This window comes from Manis javanica, chromosome 4, assembly GCF_040802235.1.
Source record: "Manis javanica isolate MJ-LG chromosome 4, MJ_LKY, whole genome shotgun sequence".
In the NCBI taxonomy this organism is placed as follows: Eukaryota; Metazoa; Chordata; class Mammalia; order Pholidota; family Manidae; genus Manis; species Manis javanica.
In genome coordinates, this window is record NC_133159.1 from 159,675,766 (window position 1) to 159,699,270 (window position 23,505).

The following is a 23,505-nucleotide window of genomic DNA, read 5'->3' on the forward strand; positions in this document are numbered from 1 at the left end:
ACAGTCCAAAGAAAGTAATTTTTTAAATTGTTGAGAAATGTCTTGCCAAAATCAAAGCATCCTTCATCTACCCGTCTGGTAACCCTTAAGATCATGTTAGGATTGAACCAACGCCGGTTCCTATGATCATCTCTTCTTTTTAAATCGATTCTAAAATTTTGTTAAGTTCAGCATCATACCGGCCAGCACTTTGGGAGAGGTGATGGCTGGGGTGGGGAGGCACATAAAGAGAGAAGAGGAAATAAAAGTGTACGGGGAAAACACTAGCGCTGCAACACTAAGTCCTTCGCCCTTTAGCTTAAAATAGGCTACTGTGGCAAATCCGACGCAGCACAACGGCTTTGTGTTTACCTTGACCCGTGATTTTACCAAGCAAACGAATGCAGCAAAATGATCTCCTTAAAACGAAGGTAGACAAGATAAATGGGAATAGAAAACCATGAAACAGCTCCAGTGCCTCAGTGTTGCTATGACAGGTCGACGACGTTCACTCGGAAAGCCCAAGATGGCCGGACTGGGAAACAGAAAAGACTGCCTGAGAGCAGCTCTCCTCGCCTGGGGCCTACCCAAGGCAAGTGAGGAATGGTGCCACGCCCCCTCACGTCACCGATTTGCGCAATCCCCCTCACTGGCAAACGTGCTGCAGGGCGCCGGCCCTGCCCCAGCCCCTCCCCCTAAAAAGCGGGGCGGTCAGAGCCGCAAGTGAAGCATGCTGGGATTAGCTCTCGAGCCTCCCGGCAGCCCCTGCGACAGGCGCGGCACATAAGGAGGTGGCTAGCTGGCGGCTGCCGTTCTCCGTAAGATGGCGGACCGGCGGCGGCAGCGCGCTTCGCAGGACACCGAGGATGAAGAGTCGGGTGCTTCGGGCTCAGACAGCGGCGGTTCCCCTGCGCGGGGAGGGGAGAGCTGCAGCGAGAGCGCTGGAGGCGGCGGCAGCGGCTCTCTGCCTCCCCAGCGCGGAGGCCGAGCTGGCGCCCTCCATCTGCGGCGGGTGGAGAGCGGGGGTGCTAAGAGCGCTGAGGAGTCGGAGTGTGTGAGTGCGCGTGGGCGGGGCGTAGGTGATGGGAGGCTGCGAGTTGATGGTAGACGCCGGGGCAGGTTGTGTTAGAGAAGAGAAGCACTATCCCAGTGCGGTTTGATCCGGAGCCCCAAGAGAAGAGGAGGGGTTGGGGGTCTGAGGGCAGGGCAGAGCCGCTGCGAATGAAAAGCGGGTGTTTATTCAGAAATTGGGACTGGAGGTGGAGACCTGACCTCTCTCGGATGCTGCTTGTTAAATATACACCTTTCCTTATCTTCCTTTTCAACCATTTTGTGTTGAGTCTTCAGCTCACCACCCTTTGGAAATCACAGAACTAACCCATGTCTTCTCCTTTCCTTCAGGAGAGTGAAGATGGCATCGAGGGCGATGGTGAGTAGCATCATAACAAGAGCTTTTTGCCCATAAATTTATTTCCGGCAATTGACATCGTCTCAGACCGTTAAGGATTTGGGGAGGGTGCCATAAGGTGGCGCTTTGTAGCATAATACTTAAGAGCAGTATGCTCTTGGGCAAGTCACTCTTTGACCCTGTTTCCTATCTGTAAACGGAGGCTATAGTTTTATCTACCTCATAGGTTGATGCCTGAATTAAATACGAGTCCTTCTCTCACAACAAGCAGTCAGAAAATGTATTAGAATTTCTGTTGTGTTCTTTTTCTTTACACATTTCTGTTTTCTTTCAGCTGTTCTCTCGGATTACGAAAGTGCAGAAGACTCAGAAGTGAGTGTGATAGGTTCCTTTTCCTAGGGTGTGCGTTGGAAAATGTGTTTTAAAAGCATGTACATACCTGTGATTCAAAACTACCATGTACTTGTTATGACTCTTGTGCATTTTCATTTATGCTTCTGAAAAACTGTTAGGGAAGGGCTCCTTTAGTTAGAGTGAGGGAAACTTAGTGCAAGCCTTTTCAAACCATAGGTCTTAGACAGTTAGTAGTTTGCTTTTCACTTGAAGAAATAAGGTTCTAAATAAGAGAATGAGAAAACCCTGAAGTCCTTCACAGGATGTTTGACAGTTCGTTTTATGCTGCCTAGGGAGGGAAGCCAGTTAGTTGGATTTTTTTTTTCTGAGTGTCTGCAGACTTAAGAAGGGCAGGATTCTTGACTGGTTTTGTCAGAAACATCCCATAGTTTATAGATGGTGTTTTCTCTGTTGTGTCCCTAAGCCAACCTTTTGTGAGCTTACTTGTTTAGATAAACTATGAGGGATGCTATCTGAATGGTGGTTTGTTTCCTGGGGTTGTTGAACAGAGTCCTGAATTCCAGATTTGGGTCATGGGGTTGCATGTAAGAGGAACTGTGTTATGGATCAAAGCTTCATTCTGTAAATTTTATAGAATTCTTACTACTTAAGAGACTTTCTAATGTGACAGTGAACACTATCACAAAATTCCTATCTTTAGGAATCTACAACTTAGGAAGTCATACATTGAGGCAACCAGGGTGACAACTGCTGAGGGATAGGATTAAGTAGGGTGTTAATGGCCAGGTACTGAATCCATCTTAGATGATCAGGAAACAAGTTGGAGTTAGCTGGACAAACCGTATTCTAGGCAAAGGGAACAAGAGCTGCAAAAATCCAGACACACGACAGAGGAAACTTAAAAATAGTTTGGTGTGGCTGGAACATTGTTGGAATAGAGTGGATACCAGAAATAAAGGCAAATTTGTGAGCAGGGGGCAGGTCATGCAGGGGCCTGGTTGTTCTTTTTTGATTTTTTATTATTTTTTATTTTTATTATTATGTTATCATTAATCTACAATTACATGAGGAACATTATGTTTACTAGACTCCCCCCTTCACCAAGTCCCCCCACATGCCCCATTAGTCACTGTCCATCAGCATAGTGAGATGCTGTAAAATCACTACTTGTCTTCTCTGTGCTGCACAGTCCTCCCCATGCGCCCCCCCCCACATTATACATGCTAATTGTAAGGCCCCCTTTCTTCTCCCCCCCTTCTCCCTCCCTTCCCACTCATCCTCCCCAGTCCCTTTCCCTTTGGTAACTGTTAGTCCATTCTTGGGTTCTGTGATTCTGCTGCTGTTTTGTTCCTTCAGTTTTTCTTTGTTCTTATACCCCACAGATGAGTGAAATAAATCATTTGGTACTTGTTTTTCTCCGCCTGGCTTATTTCACTGCATGATACCCTCTAGCTCCATCCATGTTGTTGCAAATGGTAGGGTTTGTTTTTTTTTCTTATGGCTGAATAATATTCCATTGTGTATATGTACCACATCTTCTTTATCCATTCATCTGCTGATGGACACTTAGGTTGTTTCCATATCTTGGCTATTGTAAATAGTGCTGTGATAAACATAGGGGTGCATCTGTCATTTTCAAATTGGGCTGCTGCATTCTTAGGGTAAATTCCTAGAAGTGGAATTCCTGGGTCAAATGGTATTTCTATTTCGAGCTTTTTGAGGAACCTTCATACTGCTTTCCACATGGTTGAGCTGATTTACATTCCCACCAGCAGTGTAGGAGGGTTCCCCTTTCTCCACAACCTAGCCAGCATTTGTTGTTGTCTTTTGGATGGTGGCGATCCTTACTGGTGTGAGGTGACATCTCATTGTGGTTTTAATTTGCATTTTTCTGATGACTAGCGATGTAGAGCATTTTTTCATGTGTCTGTTGGCCATCTGAATTTCTTTGGAGAACTGTCTGTTCAGCATCTCCGCCCATTTTTTAATTGGATTGTTCACTTTTTGTTTGTTGAGGTGCGTGAGCTCTTACGTATTTTGGATATCATTTATGTATTTTGGATCTGTCATTTATGAATATATTCTCCCATACTGTAGGATGCCTTTTTGTTCTATTGATGGTGTCCTTTGCTGTACAGAAGCTTTTCAGCTTGGTATAGTCCCACTTGTTCATTTTTGCTTTTGTTTCCCTTTCCCCAGGGGGATATGTTCATGAAGAAGTCACTCATGTTTATATCCAAGAGATTTTTGCCTATGATTTTTTCTAAGAGTTTTATGGTTTCATGCCTTACATTCAGGTCTTTGATCCATTTCGAATTTACTTCTGTGTATGGGGTTAGACAATGATCCAGTTTCATTCTCTTACATGTAGCTGTCCAGTTTTGCCAACACCAGCTATTGAAAAGGCTGTCATTTCCCCATTGTATGTCCATGGCTCCTTTATCGTATATTAATTGACCATATGTGTTTGGGTTAATGTCTGGAGACTCTATTCTGTTCCACTGGTCTGTGGCTCTGTTCTTGTGCCAGTACCAAATTGTCTTGATTACTGTGGCTTTGTAGTAGAGCTTGAAGTTGGGGAGCAAGATTCCTCCCACTTTATTCTTCCTTCTCAGGATTGCTTTGGCTGTTCGGGGTCTTTGGTGTTTCCATATGAATTTTTGAACTATTTGTCCCAGTTCGCTGAAGAACGTTGTTGGTAATTTGATAGGGATTGCATCAAATCTGTATATTGCTTTGGGCAGGATGGCCATTTTGACAATATTAATTCTTCCTAGCCAAGAGCATGGGATGAGTTTCCATTGGTTAGTGTCCTCTTTAATTTATCTTAAGAGTGTCTTATGGTTTTCAGGGTATAGGTCTTTCACTTCTTTGGTTAGGTTTATTCCTAGGTATTTTATTCTTTTTGATACAATTGTGAATGGAATTGTTTTCCTGATTTCTCTTTCTATTGGCTCATTGTTAGTATATAGGAAAGCCACAGATTTCTGTGAGTTAATTTTGTATCTTGCAACTTTACTGTATTCCGCAATCAGTTCTAGTAGTTTTGTAGTGGAGTCTTTAGGGTTTTTTATGTACAATATCATGTCATCTGCAAATAGTGACAGTTTGACTTCTTTACCCATCTGGATTCCTTGTATTTCTTTGTTTTGTCTAATTGCCATGGCTGGGACCTCCAGTACTATGTGAATAGAGGGAGAGTGGGCATCCCTGTCTTGTTCCCGATCTGAGAGGAAAAGCTTTCAGCTTCTTGCTGTTCAGTATGATGTTGGCTGTGGGTTTGTCATATATGGCCTTTTTTATGTTGAGGTACTTGCCCTCTATACCCATTTTGCTGAGAGTTTTTATCATGAATGGATGTTGAATTTTTTTGGATGTTTTTTCAGCATCTATGGAGATGATCATGTGGTTTTTGTCTTTCTTTTTGTTTATGTGGTGGATGATGTTGATGGATTTAGGAATGTTGTACCATCCTTGCATCCCTGGGATGAATCCCACTTGGTCATGGTGTATGATCCTCTTGATGTATTTTTGAATTCGGTTTGCTAATATTTTGTTGAGTGTTTTTGCATCTATGTTCATCAGGGATATTGGTCTGTAATTTTCTTTTTTGGTGGAGTCTGTGCCTGGTTTTGGTATTAGGGTGATGCCGGCTTCATAGAATGAGTCTGGAAGTATTCCCTCTTCTATTTTTTGGGAAACTTTAAGGAGAATGGGTATTATGTCTTCTCCGTGTGTCTGATAAAACTCCATGGTAAATCCATCTGGCCTGGGAGTTTTGCTCTTGGGTAGTTTTTGATTACCGATTCAATTTCTTTGCAGTAATTGGACTGTTTAGATTTTCTGTTTCTTCCTTGGTGAGTCTTGGAAGGTTGTATTTTTCTAGGAAATTGTCCATTTCTTCTAGGTTTTCCAGCTTGTTAGCGTATAGTCTTTTTTAGTATTCTCTAATAATTCTTTGTATTTCTATGGGGTCCGTCGTGATTTTTCCTTTCCCATTTCCTATTCTGTTGATGTGTGTAGATTCTTTTTCTTTTTATAAGTTTGGCTAGGGGCTTACCTATTTTGTTTATTTTCTCAAAGAACCAGATCTTGGTTTCATTGATTTTTCTATTGTTTTATTTTTCTCGATTTTATTTCTTTCTTCTCTGATCTTTATTATGTCCCTGTTTCTGCTAACTTTAGGCCTCATTTGTTCTTCTTTTTCCAATTTTGATAATTGTGTCTTTAGACTATTCATTTGGGATTGTTCTTCCTTCTTTAAATATGCCTGGATTGCTATATACTTTCCTCTTAAAACTGCTTTTGCTGCATCCCACAGAAGTTTCAGCTTTGTGTTGTTGTTGTTATTTGTATCGATATATTGCTTGATCTCTCTTTTGATTTGGTTGTTGATCCATTGATTATTTAGGAACATGCTGTTAGGGGCTTGCTTGTTCTTTAACTAAGTACCTGATCTGTGCCAGAAGCTGTACTAGGTAGGCACTGGAATAAAAATCAGACATGGTTGTAGAATTTACATTCCAGGCCAGAGGGGAAAATAGACAGTTAAGCAAGTAATTAACAGTGTTTGGTAAGTGCCATGATATTGGAAGCATAGGGTACTTTGGGAGCACATAACAAGGGCAACTTACAGGATTTAGGGTGTTTAGAGATGCTTAGAGGATGGGATGTTAAAATACAGACTTGAAGGATGAGTAGGACTTAGCTAGGCAGGGTTTGCTAAACAGTGAACTGTTTGGGAAGAAGATATAGAAGGGATGGACTGCATGATTAGTTGGAGGATATGAAAAGTTTAGTATGACTGGTGGTAAATGATGAGTCTGAGTCCAAATATTAAAATACCTTATAAGCCAGGTTAAAAGGTATTTGGATTTTATTCTAAGGAAGTGAAAATACTAGTTTTAAACAAGAATATAATATGAAATAGATTTAAGTTGTTTTTTTTTTTTTCTTTAATACTGGAGGAATATTTTCTCAAATATTTTTTTTGGTATCATTAATATACCACATGAGCAACATTGTGGTTACTAGATCCCCCCATTATCAATCCCCACCAAATACCCCATTATAGGCACTGTCCATCAGCGTAGTAAGGTGCTATGGAGTCACTACTTGTCTTCTCTGTGCTATAGTGCCTTCCCTGAACCCCTGCTATATTATGTGTGCTAATCATAATGCCCCTTATTCCCTTTCTCCCTCCCTTCCCCGACTCCCGCCCCCAGTCCTTTTCCCTTTGGCAAGTGTTAGTCCATTCTTGGGTTCCGTGAGTGCTGCTGTTTTGTTCCTTCAGTTTTTCCTTTGTTCTTGTGCTCCGCAGATGAGTGAAATCATTTAGTGCTTGTCTTTGCCTGGCTTATTTCACTGAGCATAATACCCTCTAGCTCCATCCATGTTGTTACAAATGGTAGGATTTGTTTTCTTCTTATGACTGAATAATACTCCATTGTGTATATGTACCACATCTTCTTTATCCATTCATCTACTGATGGATGCTTAGGTTGCTTCCATTTCTTGGCTATTGTAAACAGTGCTGCAGTAAACATAGGGGTGTATGTCTTTTTGCAACTGGGCTCCTGCATTCTTAGGGTAAATTCCTAGGAGTAGAATTCCTGGGTCAAATAGTATTTCTATTTTTAGTTTTTTGAGGAACCTCCATACTGCTTACCACAATAGTTGAACTAGTTTACATTCCCACCAGCAGTGTAGGAGGGTTCCCCTTTCTCTGCATCCTCGCCAGCATTTGTTGTTCCTAGTCTCTTCTATGCTGGCCATCCTAACTGGTGTGAGGTGATATCTCATTGTCGTTTTAATTTGCATTTCCCTGATAATTAGCCATGTGGAGCATCTTTTCATGTGCCTGTTGGCCATCTGAATTTCTTCTTTGGAGAAGTGTTTGTTCATATCCTCTGTCCATTTTTTAATAGGGTTATTTGCTTGTTGGGTGTTGAGGCTTGTGAGTTCTTTATATATTTTGGATGTTAACCCCTTGTTGGGTATGTCATTTGCAGATATATTCTCCCATACTATAGGATGTTTTTTTTTTGTTCTGCTAATGGTGTCCTTTGCTGTACAGAAGCTTTTCAGCATGATGAAGTCCCATTTGTTCATTTTTTATTTTGTTTCCCTTGCCTGAGGAGATGCGTTCAGGAAAAAGTTGGTCATGTTTATATGCAAGAGATTTTTGCCTATGTTTTCTTCTAAGAGTTTTATGGTTTGATGACTTACATTCAGGTGTTTGATCCATTTTGAGTTTACTTTGTGTATGGGGTTAGACAGTAATATAGTTTCATTCTCTTGCATGTAACTGTCTGGTTTTGCCAACACCAACTGTTGAAGAGGCTGTCTTTTCCCCATTGTATATCCATGGCTCCTTTATCGTGTATTAATTGACCTTATATGCTTGGGTTTATATATGGGCTCTCTAGTCTGTTCCATTGGTATGTGGGTCTGTTCTTGTGCCAGTACCTAGCCTTAGGTTTCAAAGCAGTGTTTGTCAGATACAAGAAACACCTGTATCAGAAAATCCAGCTAGCCAGCCGTACTGAAACAGAATCTTGTAGAGGGAGGGAAGACTCAGAGACATTTATGTGATGATCCTAGGTTGATACTTATGCAGAATATAATTTTAGAATTATTATTTTTATAATAAATATTTTGTCTGCAGTGGAGAGAGTTGATCTGAGGGGAGTAAGACTGGGGACAGTAGGTGTGGCATGGAGTGGAGTGGTGGCAGTGGCAGTGAAAATAGAAGTGAACAGAATTGAAAGTTATTTAGGTCATGGAATTGACAGATTGATGAAAGGACTTATTTTCTCTGAAGTTGATGGTGAACTTATTTGCAAAGAGTAAAAGGATGATAAGTGGTTTTGGGGTGAGGAATGTTTGCAGTAGCACTAGAGAACAGAAAGACTGCTAGGCAATATGGAGTATTCAGTAAGGTTTGGTGATTACTGATTTATAGCAACTCACATTCAGGATGTGATGAATTTGGATGTTATCTTAGTAACAAGGAAAGAAGGCGTAAGTGTGGAGGATAAATTGTGGATGAGGCAAGACTGGAGGCAGGGAGAGCTGTTAAGACATTGTTAGGATAGGGCAAGAACATGTTGGTACCATAAAGAAGGGACTTGGAGTGGGACTGGCAAGATAGAGGCAGATTGGACAGAGATTCAGGTGGTACTAATAGAACTTCTTGACTGATGGTGGAGCCTGAATTAAGGAGTCAAAGGGATGGGATGCCCAGATTGATGAATAGTGTTATTCACTAAGAAAGGGACCATCGGAGGAAGAGATTTCAGGAAGGACAGAGGGTTACATTTTGGATGTTTTGAGATTGAGAGACCTGTGTGACTTTGAAGTGGTGGTATGTGGTATTTATCTGAAGTTTGAGAGAGGAGTCTCATTCTGCTCTGGATAATACGGTAGTCACCATCCAAAGGTGGCTACTTAATTAAACAAATTAAAACTTCACTTCCTTGGTTGCAGTAGCTGCATTTTAAGTGCTCAAGAGCCACATGTGGCTAGGGACTGCTGTATTATTACAAATAAAAATATTTCCATCATCCCAGAGTCCTTTTGGACAGCCCTGTTCTAGATTAGAGAACACTGATATCCTGTCATAGTAATCCATTACTTGCATTTTTTATTGGTTACTAATTATATATACCTAAACACAACAGTTTAATCTTACTTATATCAAAATTTGACCTGTGTTATAGTCTATAGGTTAGTTTTTCATCCCTTTCTTTTCAATTTATCAGTCAGAAAGATTTTGATGATTGCTTACTCGTGGTACAACTCAGTGTGCTCCCTCTGTCCTCTGTATTTCTGGACCCATGGACAGACATGTGAGTGAGAGATTTTATCTTGGTCAAAACTGACTGATGATCCCCTTATTTCCTTGCCCTTATAAGTCATTTACAGTTTTTGTCTGCCTAATCCAGTATGTTTTCTTTAAGGCCCAGTAATTCTGTTAGACAGACAGTTCTGGGACAGTTCACAGGTATGAGATCTCTGGTGTGCCATGGAACTCCTATACAAATATTCTTTGCCTCTTTTCAGTATTTGACCTTTTCTCTCTATAATCCTTTATCTTTTTCCTTATTTCTTTTTGATTTTTAAATATTTTCTTTCTCACTTTTTATTTTTTGTCCCTTCTAGTTTTAGATTCTGTATTTGAAATGATTTTTCTTTAATTTTAATCCCTTCCTGAGTCCATTTCATTTTTGAGTTTTTCTAATTATAACTGATGTTTGTCTGTGATTATATAATTTTCTCAAAGTCTTTTTAGCTCATTTTGAAATAGAAATTTTGATATGATGTGGGCATGTCTTTCTGGGATGCTTTCTTTGTAGTAATGCTATTCTACTAATTTATTTTTCCCTTAGAATAAGTTTATATGGGATTTGACCTTTATTTTTTTTCTGTTCTTGATTTTTAAATCAAATTCATTTTCCTGATGTTTTAGAAGGAAGTATGGCTCAGAGTAGCTTTTTCTAACTTCATAGCACTCCCTCTTCTGTTGTTTACCTGTAGTGTTAAAAAAAAATACTGAGACTTGCTTTCTGAGATTTCCTGTTTTTGTTCTCTTCCCTAGCTTGTTTTGGAGCTTCTCTTTTCATTCTTTTTGTCCCTCTCCTGCTCAGTTTGACTCTTCTCTCAACAGTTCTCTTCAGTGTGGACCCTGTTGTAGAAGGGACTCCTGGCAGTCGTCACTGTCAAGATTTCAGAGGGGTCAGACTTCTCTAGCCCTTTTAGACCTTCTTACTGCAAAACCCTTAAACTCACATGCTACTGGAGACAGTAAAAACTAACTAGTTTCAACTATTGTTCTCAATTTTGCTTTCTGTTGAATATCTGTTAATTAGTTCAGGGTTCTCATGTTCCCAGGTCCATTTACTACTTTCTGCTTTCTCCAGCACTTATAACAGTCTGATGCAGGTCTTGTGGCTCTTGGTGTTTTATTTTAATGTGCTTATATTTTGCGGTCTGGGAGATACCTTATAATGTAGTTCTGTTGTAAGTGTTGTCTAAAGGGCTTAAAGAGTTGTGGTTTGGCTGTCTAGGAAGCTCTCATTTCATGTGGACATTTGAAGAGATCAAAAACTATGCTGCTGCCATGGCCCCAGAACCTTCCAAGAGAACTTCTAAGACACTTGGCTGTGAAGGGGAGGCTAGAGAGGTGGTAGCTGGAAAGGCGGCTGTGAGGTCAAGAGAGGGCTTGGTGGTTATTTTTTAAAGTTAGAGAATCAAATAATTGTTAAAGACTGACAAAACAAGTAGAAAGGTAAAGAAAAAGGGAGAGGGTAGGTAATAACTTTACTGGTGTCCTTGACTGAGTACAAGAGAAGAAACCTAACTGGACAAGGGAAACCTCTTCCATTGTAGTTACAGAGAGAGGAAGGGAGGAAAACTGTGTGGGGAGGAAGCTGGTATTCCCTTCTTGGTTTTGTTTTCCTTGTAAAGTGAAAGGGAAGACATCGAGAAAGGGGAGGTTGCTCGAGAGGCAGGGTATGGACTAAAGGAGGTTTGACTAGTTGAGGTTGGAGGCCACACTGATGTATAAAGTTGAGTGATCTTTTTAACTCCCATCAGTAATGGTTGTAGGCCTAGAAAGAACGGACATTTTAGTGTGTCTAGTTCTAAGCACAGGAGTGGCAAGTGTGTTACATAGTAGTGATTGAAATGAATGGGTCATGAGTCGAGAGAGAGAGGAAAGTGAATGTGGGAAAGGACTGATTGATAGGGAGAAGGTGGAAAGGTCAAGGGACTGGATGTCTTAAGCTGGAGAAGAGAAGGTAAGGGAATAATTGGGTAAGAAGAGTGGTTTTTTAAAAAGCAGCTTTATTGAGATATAATTTACATACCTTAACAATTTATCGATTTAAAGTATACAGTTCTGTGGTTTGTAGTATATACACAGATATGTGCAACCATTACCACAGTCAGTTTCAGAATAGTTTCATCACCTTAAAGAAAAACCCTGTACCTTTAGTTGTCACCCCCGAGTTTTCCATCCTCATTTCCCCATCCCTAAGCAACCACAAACCCACTTTCTGTGACTAGAGAGTTCCCTATTCTAGTCTTCCATAAGGTGGAATCCTGTGATATGTGGACTTGTGACTTTTTTCACTTACATGTTTTCAAGGTTTTCATCCAGTTGTACATGTATCAGTACATCATTCTTCTTTATGGTCAAGTAATATGTATGGCATTGTGTGGGTACACCATATTTTGTTTATCCATTTATCATTTATGGACATTTGGGTTTCCATTTTTTTTCTTATTATTATGAATAACCTGCTGTGAACAGTGGTGTACAAGTTTTTGTGTGAAGGTGTTTTAATTTCTCTTTGGTATATACCTAGGAATGGAATTGCCGAGTCATACATGGTAATGCTGTTTCATTGCTTGAGGAATTGCCAGGCTGCTTTCCAAAGTGGTGTACCATTTTACATTCCCAACAGTAATATATGGGAATTCCAATTTCTCCACATACTCAACAATGTTTGCTATTGTCTTAATTTTTTTATTCTAGCCATGCTAGTAGGTGTGAAATTGTATCATTTTGATGTGCATTTTCCCTGATGATTAACAATGTTGAGCATTTTTTTTGTGCTTATGGCTATTTGTGTATCTACCTTGGAGAAATGTCTATTTAAATACTTTGTCCATTATTTAATTGGGTTGTCTTTTTATTACTGAGTTGTAAGAACTCTGTATGTTCTTGATATGAGTTCCTTATCAGAAATACGATTTGCAAATCTTTTTTCTCATCCTGTGGGTTGTCTTTTCACTCTCTTAATGGTGTCAGGTTTTCGTTTTGATGAAGTCCAATATATCTGTTTTTTCTTGTATTGCTTGCACTTTTGGGGTCATCTCCAAGAAGCCTTTCCCAAATCCATGCCAAATCCAGTCGTGAAGATTAAATCCTAGGTTTTCTTCTAAGAGTTTTACAGTTTTAGTTCTTGCTTTTAGATCTTTGATTCATTTTGAGTTAATTTTTATATATGGAGTGAGGCAAGGGTCTGTAACTTCATTCCTTTGCATGTGGCAGTTTTGATCAAAGTCTGGCATATTTAAGAGTTTTTAAAGAGTAGCAGGCTTACTTTTAAAAAAATAGCAATTCCAGCTAAGACTAGAAATGAGTGTGGCTATTTCCATGGCTGAAGTGAAGGTGAACACTGAGCTCCCTGCCAAAGTCTTCAAGTCAGTGGCACTAGGGGCCCAGGCAGAGGCATAGCTAGATGATGGGAGCTTCAGAGAAGCAAGAGTTTAAAATAAGGCTGGAGGACATAATCTGGAAGAGACACTGAGAATGAGGAAGACACCAACTCTACCTCTTACTCTGAAATATGTGGGGAGAGGAAAACAGCTAAACCTCTGCAGGAGAATCCTGCTAGGGAAGCTGTTGCTTCAGGGGAGAGCTAGAGTTGGGAAGAGTATTTGTTGAAGGGTAGAATCAGCAGTAGGGGAGTTTGTCTCTGGAAAAGGGTTTTGATGTCAGCCTTTATTCAAAGCAGCATGACCCTAGCGTAGCACCTTGGCTTCAGTTAGACCAGACTTTGGCTCTTATTTGGAGTCTTCTGAGCACTATACAAATATTTAGCACTATGTTCTTTGTGTCTTTCTGTCCTGTCCTGGAAACAAAATTAGTTCGTCATTTAGAATAAAAGAGTTGCCTCATTTGACATTCTACTACAGACTAGAGGAGAGATGGAGCATAAAAGAAAGTTTCATCATTAATCATGCTGATACTATTTTAAGATGTTTGAATTTAGTCATTGAATGTGTTGGGAGTGGGGGGCGGGTAATGAATTAAAGTCACATACCAAGCAGGATTCTTGTAATTTCTGCATCAGAACCTGCAGGGAACATAGATGAAGGAAAGAACTGAATGATTATCACCCACCTATCTGCATCTGAATAGAAGGGAAAACTTGTGATTGAGGGAAAATGGGAAGAACCAGGGATACTTTGTTAAAAAGCTATGGGTAAAAAGTTTGATCCTTATAGTACAAGTGTGGTCAAATAGCCTTTCTCAGTACTGTGGATTTCATAATAGTATCACCTTTCTGAGAATCTTAACCCAAAACACTTAGAGGTTGAAATACCCAGATGTTGAGCAGGGAAGAATGGGGAATTGGCTTGTCTGGCCCAATCAGTCAACTCCTCTCTGTTTGAAGAAAGGGCAGAAACTTCGAGCTTGAGAGCTTCTTGCTTCATCAGCAATCTCACAGTGAGTCTCTTTGATCAGATTGCTGAGGCCAGCCTGGGTATGGGAGGGTCAAGTTCAGGTCAAGGGTCAGACCCAGTAAGAGAATAAGAGACCAGTGTACCTGTATCTTCCACCTGAAAACCCAGCAGTGGGGACTAGACCACCTTCCCTTGAGCCCATTTTTTTGTGTCCTCCCAGAACTGTAAACTCACCTCCCTAGCCTGTAGCTCTGCCCTCTTAGTTCCAAATCCTGAGAGTACAAGGAGATGAGAGTAACAGTATTCTGAAGCCAGTCCTCTTAGCATGAGCCTTAGATGCTCCTTGTCCCTGCGTAGAACTAGCCATACCTCTATTACCTAAGACTTTCCAGTGGCCCCTATTTAGTTGAAGGCCTAAGGACTCTCCTTTGTATAGACCGAACATTTTCTTTGTCACAGGCAGGATTATCTAATCTTGATGTGGCAGGAGAGGGAAGAAGATGAGGAGGAGAGAGAGCACTTGGGCTTTAATTTTTTCATTTGTAAGGTGCTGTAGTTGTGTAAGTTCCTTAAAGTTTTCTAAGTCAAAATGTTATAATTATTGTAATTCTGGACAGTGTTGTTGGCTAAGGGGATCTCATGCTGCAGAAAATTGAGTATTCACATCACAGACTTAAAAAAATGTAAGCCTCAATTTTCCAACTTGAGGGTAAGTAATGCCTTGGGAAGTCATGGAATCACAAGTTCACAAATTGACTAGCTCAGCTCTTATGATCTATAGACTAAATATACATCTCCTACCCTTATGTCCTATTCCTTATTACATACATTAATAAATGTATTTAAAAATATTATTGAATGTATAGCAGTTGTTATATGTTCTCTCAGTGGATACCATACTGAGCTCTTGTCTCATGGGTATCCATGAAAATTTTAGATCCTAAAAAGGGTCCATTTAATCTACAAGGTTAGGAATCTCTTATTTAAGCCATTTTGAGATTAGAGAATTCACAATTTAAGAGTGCAATTATTAGGCATTACATATTTAGGAGACAGTTCATGGAGAAGGAGAGAAGTTGTCAACAAAGATAAAGCTCCTTCTGTTTGCTAGGCACTTTAAAGCCTCTGTCCCCTCTATTCATTATATAAATGGATCTATATAAGCATTTATGTATGTATATTTTTTAAGGTGCCTTTTTTTTTTACAGTGTCCCTATCCTCTAGAAATTTTAGTATGGTTACTGACATGTTTGCTTTTAATTCTAACATGGTATAACTATAAAGTTTGTTAGAAAATATTTTCCTAAAGATAGGAAAATTTAAAAATGAGCCGTTCAGATCTTATCTCCACAGCTGACAGGGAAAGTCTATTTCAGGGTGAAGAAGGGGAATACAGTGAAGAGGAAAACTCCAAAGTAGAGCTGAAATCAGAAGCCAATGATGCTGCTAATTCTTCAGCAAAAGAAGAGAAGGAAGAAAAGTCTGATACCAAAGGCACTGTGACTGGAGAGAGGCAGAGTGGGGATGGGCAGGTCAGTACCCACTGAAGGCCTCCGTCTGGGGGCTGGAATATGGGCTTTTAACCAGGGAGGGAATAAGGCACCCTGTGTCCTCCAGGAGAGCACAGAGCCTGTGGAGAACAAAGTGGGTAAGAAGGGTCCTAAGCATTTGGATGATGATGAAGATCGGAAGAACCCAGCTTACATACCCCGGAAAGGGCTCTTCTTTGAACATGATCTTCGAGGGCAAACTCAAGAGGAAGAAGTCAGGTAATAGCCACTTACTACTACTACTTAACATGTGTTTTGTACTTATTGCATACCAGGCACTTGGTTTGGGGCTTTATTTGCATTATCTCATTTACTATTCACAGTATTTTAGGGTAAATATTACATTGCCGCTTTTGTACAAATGAGGAAAGTGGAGCTTAGACAATTTGGTAACTGGAGGAGCTGGGATCCAGATGCACTTCCACTGCCTTCCTTAATCTGAGTCTCAAGGGCTTGGAAATAAGTACTTACATAGGCTGCCTTTTACTTGAGAGGTGTTTCCAAGGTGCTGAGTAGTTTTTGAAATGAAGTCTTTCCTCATTTCTATTCCTGTTACATTTGAGTCCAGCAGGCCCTTAGGTCCACTCTTACTTTTGGAAACCCCATTTTGTATAATCTCTCTGGGAGATGGGGAGACTACATGAAGTTTCTGCTGTTTTCCTGCCCAACCCTGTTTGTTCCGTGAACATCTTGGCAGAGTCTGACAACCTAAGGCACGTTTCCCTGGTTTTATTCAGACCCAAGGGTCGTCAGCGAAAGCTATGGAAGGATGAAGGTCGCTGGGAGCATGACAAGTTCCGGGAAGATGAACAGGCTCCCAAGTCCCGACAGGAGCTCATTGCTCTTTATGGCTATGATATCCGCTCAGCTCACAATCCCGATGACATCAAACCTCGAAGAATCCGGAAACCCAGGTGAAGAAATTTTGGAGCCTATACTACTGATATTTGTAGAAGGAGCTCTGCTTTTTAAAATGCCATTCCAACCCATAATTGAAGGGTTAGGAATATGGGAAGTCTCCCTGACCTTCATTTTACATCCCTACTGGTGTCTTGTTATTTCTTTCTTAAGACTTTCTTCATTCCATTTATTCAGATTTGGGAGTCCTCCACAAAGAGATCCAAACTGGACTGGTGAGCGGCCAAACAAGTCCCATCGCCACCAGGGTCCTGGGGGCATCCTACCACCAAGGACATTTATCAACAGGAATGCTGCAGGTACTGGCCGCATGTCTGCTCCCAGGAATTACTCTCGATCTGGGAGCTTCAAGGAAGGTCGTACTGGTTTTAGACCTGTGGAGGCTGGTGGGCAGCGTGGTGGCCGATCTGGTGAGACTGTTAAACACGAGACTAGTTACCGGTCACGGCGCCTGGAGCAGACTCCTGTGAGGGATGCATCTCCAGAAACAGATGGTCAAGTGCTTGGCAGTCCTGAGAAAGAAGAGGAGGTTTCAGAGGTACCAGCTCCTACTCCTGACACTGTACCACCAGCCCCTGACAGGCCTATTGAGAAGAAATCCTATTCCCGGGTAAGAAGAACCAGAATCAAAGCTGGCGATGCAGTCAAGGTTGCAGAGGAGATGCCCCCTCCACCTGAAGGGCTGACTCCAGCACCTTCAGTCCCAGAAACTCCTCCTCCTCCACCTGCTAAGACTGGGAACTGGGAGACTCCAGTGGATTCTACTACCAGTGGACTTGAGCAGGACGTGGCACAACTAAATATAACAGAACAGAATTGGAGTCCAGGGCAGCCTTCCTTCCTGCAACCACGTGAGCTTCGGGGTAGGTACCTACCCTAGGGTTAGTGAATAGCATTTTCCGTTTGCATCATTGGGTTTAGGGACATGGAACTTAGGTCTCTCAGGGATGTACTGTCTGACAAATATCTATGTTTTCACTAATTGGAAGAAACAGTTCATAGATACATTGATCCAAAGACCTGAGAGCAGTTTTTATCTTTACCCAAGACTGCCCCCACTATTTGGCCTACTGTTAACTGATCAGTTGTCGATACTGAGCTGCTGAGTGCAGAATCCTTTACCACTCTATAGAAAAGGTGGAAGGAGTCAGCAGTGTTATTATTTGAGCTAACGGTTAAATGTTTGAATGCAGAAACTTAACTCATTTTAATTTGGATGAGAATTTTATAATCTTTTTGGAAAGGAAGTCTCTCTAATTTCCTTAATCTAGAGCCAAGCTGCCCAGTAGAACTTTCTGTAATGTAAGAACTTTTGAATACATGTAATGTGGTCAGAGTGACTGAAGAACTGAACTTTTGATAACCACATGTGGTTAATGGATATCACATTGGACAGCATAGTTTTAGAAACTAGGGCTGACAGATCAGGTACTTCAAAGGATCTTTTCCTTAGTTTCTGAAATCTAAATTGAACTTAAAAGATTGGAGATCCTCATTTGATTGGGAGTTTAGGTATCCTCTGATGTGCATGATAATTGAGCACCAAAAACCAGCATAGCCTAAACTGGACCTAGAGTTGATCTTTGAATAGAGAAATATACGCTCTTACCCATATCTTACCATTGGAAGACAGTATCTAGAACATTTTTTTTTTTGTCATGAGTCATTTTCAGCCAGAAAGGAATCTTCTCACTTCCCAGACTCTAGTCCAGACCACTGTGGCAGGAATAATCAGGCAGATTTACAAAACATCCCTCCCTTTTCTAGTTGTTGCTCAAGAAGCTTTAGAGCTGAGGTTTTTCAGTATGTTTGATAATGTAATGTGCTAATTACAACATCTCAACGATTCTATAAAGGGGAGTACTTGGTGGGAAAAAATTTGAACATGCATTTTCTCACTGAAACAATTTGTTTTCATGTTTAAAGGCATTATGGCTATATTATGATTGCAGGCAGTGAAGGCAAATTTCCAAGTGCTGGTGTTGACAGAAAGCAGAGATAGTTTAAAAGGAATTTTTGTTAGTTTAAAAGAAGAAAGCCATTTCCCTCGTTGGATTCTTTAACCTGTCATTTTCTTGATGGTATCTTTAGTCCCATTCACATCTGTCTTCTCCACAGCAGTGACTCTTTTGGTGTATTACAGGTATGCCCAACCACATACACATGGGAGCAGGACCTCCACCTCAGTTTAACCGGATAGAAGAAATGGTACAGAAGGGAAAAGGGTGGATGGGGGAGGGGGCTGCATATGATAGCTGGTTCACTGTTTAAACCAAGAAAAGGTCTTGAAGTCAGTTTCCCATTGATTACCCCCATGTGTGTTTTTGGGGGGTGGAGGGGTCTCCAGAAAGGTAGGGTAGAAGGTTTAAGTTCAAATCTTGATGTTTTTCATTGGTTTTTAAATCCATTTTGCAAATACTTTTTAAATACTTCACATGTACTAAGTGTTTTGCAGCACCTAGAGGAGGAGGGTGGGACTCAATAAGAGAGTCCACCCTCTGATCTTGTTCAGACCTCTATTTTTATTTCAGGGTGTCCAGGGTGGGCGAGCCAAACGCTATTCATCTCAGCGGCAAAGACCTGTGCCAGAGCCTCCTGCCCCTCCTGTGCACATCAGTATCATGGAAGGACATTATTATGATCCATGTGAGTTGTGAGGGTTTTTTGTTTGTTTTTTTGTTGGGGTACATTTCTTGTAGGGTGAACTGAACTAAGAGACCAGCCTGCTGCCTCCAGAGTTTCCATTCTGACCTCCCACAGTGGGTATCAAACATCGTCTGGTTGCTGTTTTCTTCACATGGATAATCAAGAACATCTTTTAAAGGGTTTGGGGGACAAGGAGACTTAGGATATGAAGTGTGAGAGTTTATGAGAGTCTCAACGTGGTATCTTACAGTGCAGTTCCAGGGACCAATCTATACCCATGGTGACACCCCTGCCCCACTGCCTCCTCAGGGCATGATTGTGCAGCCAGAAATGCACCTTCCCCATCCAGGTAAGCTTTACACCTCTGCTTGTATGCTTGAGGATGTGTGTTGAGAGGCTTCACAAACCCCATCCTCCTGAGCTCTGTTCTGCTTGCCTATGAAGCTGGCCACCCTTGCCGCTTGGGCAATACACTCGTTTTGGGTCCACCCTGAGGACTTCTATCCTGAGCCTGTTTGTGCTGAGCAGTCTAGCCAGGCCATCCCATGGAAATGATGTTATTTTCTATCTCAGTTTTTGATTTCTTGTCCTTGTTCAGGTTTACATCCCCACCAGACACCGGCACCTCTGCCCAATCCGGGCCTCTATCCTCCACCAGTGTCCATGTCTCCAGGACAGCCACCACCTCAGCAGTTGCTTGCTCCTGCTTACTTTTCTGCTCCAGGCGTCATGAACTTTGGCAGTCCAAGTTACCCATATGCTCCAGGGGCTCTGCCTCCCCCCCCACCTCCTCATCTATATCCTAACACGCAGGTGAGATGACTAATGAGCAGATTTTTCTAGGTACACATCCTTCAAATCAGATAGGAATGTGTTATGGGGAGGATGCTCAAGGAATTTGAGAGAACATTTCAGTGTCACTCATTTGTATGTGGCACCAGGCTGCCTCTTGGTGGTCACGAGCTGGAAATGCAGCTTATTTAATGCCCATCTGTTTATTCTCTTCCATTTCTTTAATGGTGTTTTCATTCAAGTGTTTTGGTATGTCTTAGGTGGCCATGTGTGTTATTTACTGAACTGTATAAAGAAGCTATATTCTACTTGCCACCCTACCCCTCCCTGTGCTACTGCTTAACTCTCAACAGGATGATACCGTCTGGGCTATGGAAGGTCACCACTGAGCTCAGCCTCTTCCGCTTGTCAGCTGATGGTGGGAATGAGAAAAAAATGGGCAGTAATTTGAAGAAGTAGGAACCAGAGCATAATTCAGACTTATTAAGGCAGAAATGAATAATCACTTTAAGAGTCGGGGGCAGCTTAGCAATTTAAAAATTATAAATTCCTCAGTACTCATACTTTGTTTCTTGTTCTTCATAGTTAGGATAAATTAATGCCTAATTTTTTCTTCTCCTGGCTTATTGGGGTCCCAGGCTCCATCGCAGGTATATGGAGGAGTTACCTACTATAATCCCGCCCAGCAGCAGGTACAGCCAAAGCCCTCCCCACCCCGGAGGACTCCCCAGCCAGTCACCATCAAGCCCCCACCACCTGAGGTATGAGAGCTTCTTCCTATGCCTAGAACACATCCTACATTAGTGGTTTTTCCTTTTCCCCAGAAGATGTCCCTCTTTTTCTGAATGTGTTTCTGTGGAAAAAAGTTTTGTTTTTAATGAACTGATAAATTTCAATTTTACTATTACAGGTTGTAAGCAGGGGTTCCAGTTAATATGAGTTTCTGAATATTTTAAATCTAACATCATATGAAAGTAAGTGCACAACTCACGATGACTCTTGTAACATTCTTAAAACCAATACACACACTTACTTGCTTAAAAGACACACAATCCTCTAATTAATGCTTTTAGTTGTAATCGTGGAATATCTTGGGAGGAGGCTTAAAGGAGTCCCAAGATCTTCTAATTTCTTTATGTGTGTTTTGTGAATGCATTGAGCCAGGGTTGAAGTAGAAACCATTGTTAACTTGACAGAACTTCATTTGGGATGCTGAAAGTTAAAAATGGAAGAGGGCAATCTAAATTTGAGGTGTTAGAGCATAGCCAGTTCTAAGGGTCATCATGGAGGAGAAAGTGGGTTTTTGTTGTCATTTTGTTTTCTCAGAGATACTGCTTTAAAAACCACATTATTGAGAAATGTGGCTTTTTGAAAACAGTTTGTAAATGCTAGAACCACTAAGGTTCTACCCTTTTCCCCACCCTTGTCAGAACAGCAGAGGTGAGAACCCAGGAGAGAAGAGAATACAACTGACTCTACTACCAGGAGGGCTTCAAAGATACAGGGTGGCTCCTAACAGCAAGCAGCTGAATGAGGAGGACCCCTGCCTTCCTCTGAGGACAGGCTTTGCTGGCAAAAGGGAGAAATGAATAGACTTTCTCCCATCTCCACTCTACTTGAGTTGGCTGTGCTCAGAGGAGCAGAAGTCCAGATATCCCAGGCTTCTAAGTCTATATCTAGAAGCCCATGTCTTTTGCTCGTCTTCACTTTCTCCTGGGAAATTCAAGTGTCTTCTCCCAGGGAAGTTCCTTCCTATTTGTTTTTTCTTCTAAGATGTTCGTTTTTAAAGCCTGGCTTGCTATTCTTAATATTCTTTTAGTTTCTCTCTCTGTTTCTCTCTAAAGACAGGTTGATTTTTCTGATTTGCTATCTCCTCTGGGTTCTTTTGTTCTTCCTGCATCCCAGATAACTGAGAATTTACCAACCAGTCTTCCTCACCATTTCTTCAAAAAGCTGGCCTGTTGTTTTTGGCTGGCCACCTCTGTTCTTGTATACTTGGGTTCTCTTAACCCTTTGGAAACATAGCTGTCTGCACAGTGTCCCATTGTGGAGAAAAGCTCAAACTGTGTGGTAGGAAACCTTCTTGACTTTGGTTTTTAGGAGTCTGAGCCTCTTATCAGTCCCAGTATTCTGGTGGCTTCAGACTTCTACTGAGGGCAGAGTCTCTACAGTGGAGGCAGAGGGCAAACCAGATGCTTTTGTGGGGTGGAGGGAGAGCCTTTACAGCTTAGGGGTATGTATTCACACAGTCCTCAGGGCTCAGTCTTTGAGGTAAATGGAATTAAATGGCTCTGTTTCTCTTATTTCCATCCTCCTACCACACCCCCTTTCCAGTTGCTGTGGACCAATGCATCTCTCTCAAAGCAAATATTATCCAGCAAGCATCTAACCTGTCCTTTGTAATTGTTCCTCTCCATGTCCTTCCTGCTACACATGTTTTATATGTTACTACGTTATTTTCCTAAGTTCTCCTGTCCTTGCAAACAGAAGATACCATACGTGGGCTTAAGGCCTAAGGAAGCTAGCCACTTTCGGGACAAGGGCTCCTCCCTTTCCTCCCTATCCATGGCTCTGAACCACTCTTCTTCTGCCTTTATGGATGAGACTGCTGTTACCGCAGCACTTGTGTCTGCCAGGGCTAACTTGGCCACTATCCCTGTCCTACAGAACCCAAGGGAGAAGGTGGTGGCTGTGTCTCCCCAAGTAATGTCACTGTCTATTGCTATTCCTTCTCTCTAGCAGCTGGCCTGACTGCTTTTGAGTCACAGGTGTGGGGTGGGGAGGGGGGAGAGGCACTCAATCTGTAACCCCCAAGGAGGAAATAACTAAGAGATTCTTTGGGGTAGCTGGTGGTTGTGCCTTTTGTAGGCTGTTCCCTTTGCCTTAAACCTGAAGGTGTCTCCTCAAGCCTGTGGGCAGCATGCCCAGATTCCCAGACCTTAAGACACTGTGACAGTTTTCTCTATTGGCCCGCTGTGTTTCATTGCAAGAATTTCTTCATGTGTGTTGTTGTTTTGTTACTGTTTTAAAGGGTGTACATTTGTGATAAGTATAAGTATTGTGACTTGGAGATAATAAAATTTAGACTGTAAACTTGGCCTCTTTGCCAGTGTTTTGCATGAGTCTTGAGTCGTGAAGGAAGGAAGAGGACCCCCCTGGTTCCACAGAGTCACGGTCACAACTTGAACCAGCTGACTTGTGAAATGGAAGCCCACAGAGATGAGGGTCCTCTGTAAGGCTGCAAGTCCGTCTATATCCCCATCAGTTATCCTTTCTAATCACATGGTCACTTGGACACCAGGATATCATTGCAGTCCCTTAGATTGAAATTCAAGGACAGAAAAACTAGTGAGATGCTGCTTACCTACATGAACATCTCATATCCTTTATGCCTTTATATTTGATGAGCAAGTTTCCCAAGGTAATGCACCAAGTAATACAATTGTACTAGGTCCTAGATGAGAAGGAAGTAGCTAGCTAGCTACTTGAGAAGTAACTGCTCAAATTGGCACTAAAGTATCCAGGACCACAGTCTAAGAAAGGCTCCCATCTGTCTTAGTATAGGTAAAGGGGAGGGGCAATTGAAAGACCCCAGCTGTGGTTCATCCCAGTTACCTAGGCCACTTGGCCTCTAAAGTGTACAGGGCAGTTCCTAGCTTT

At 41.6% G+C, this 23,505-nt stretch overlaps 1 protein-coding gene across 2 annotated transcripts; it reads left to right on the forward strand.

Moving 5' to 3' along the window:
• Window positions 1–735: 735 nt before the first annotated feature.
• Window positions 736–22,943, forward strand: CASC3 (CASC3 exon junction complex subunit). Of its 2 annotated transcripts, none has more exons than XM_037022668.2 (14): window positions 736–1,033; window positions 1,381–1,408; window positions 1,722–1,759; window positions 15,316–15,471; window positions 15,557–15,708; window positions 16,227–16,403; window positions 16,585–17,270; window positions 18,551–18,615; window positions 18,939–19,053; window positions 19,304–19,402; window positions 19,652–19,866; window positions 20,484–20,606; window positions 20,756–20,819; window positions 21,276–22,943. In XM_037022668.2, the coding sequence occupies exons 1-13, from the start codon at window positions 803–805 to the stop codon at window positions 20,777–20,779; spliced, it is 2,109 nt and encodes a 702-aa protein (XP_036878563.2). In that variant the 5' UTR covers window positions 736–802; the 3' UTR covers window positions 20,780–20,819; window positions 21,276–22,943. The 2 variants fall into 2 exon arrangements, with proteins under 2 accessions (XP_036878563.2, XP_073091666.1); XM_073235565.1 differs by having other exon boundaries at window positions 21,281–22,943.
• The last annotated feature ends 562 nt before the right edge of the window (window positions 22,944–23,505 follow it).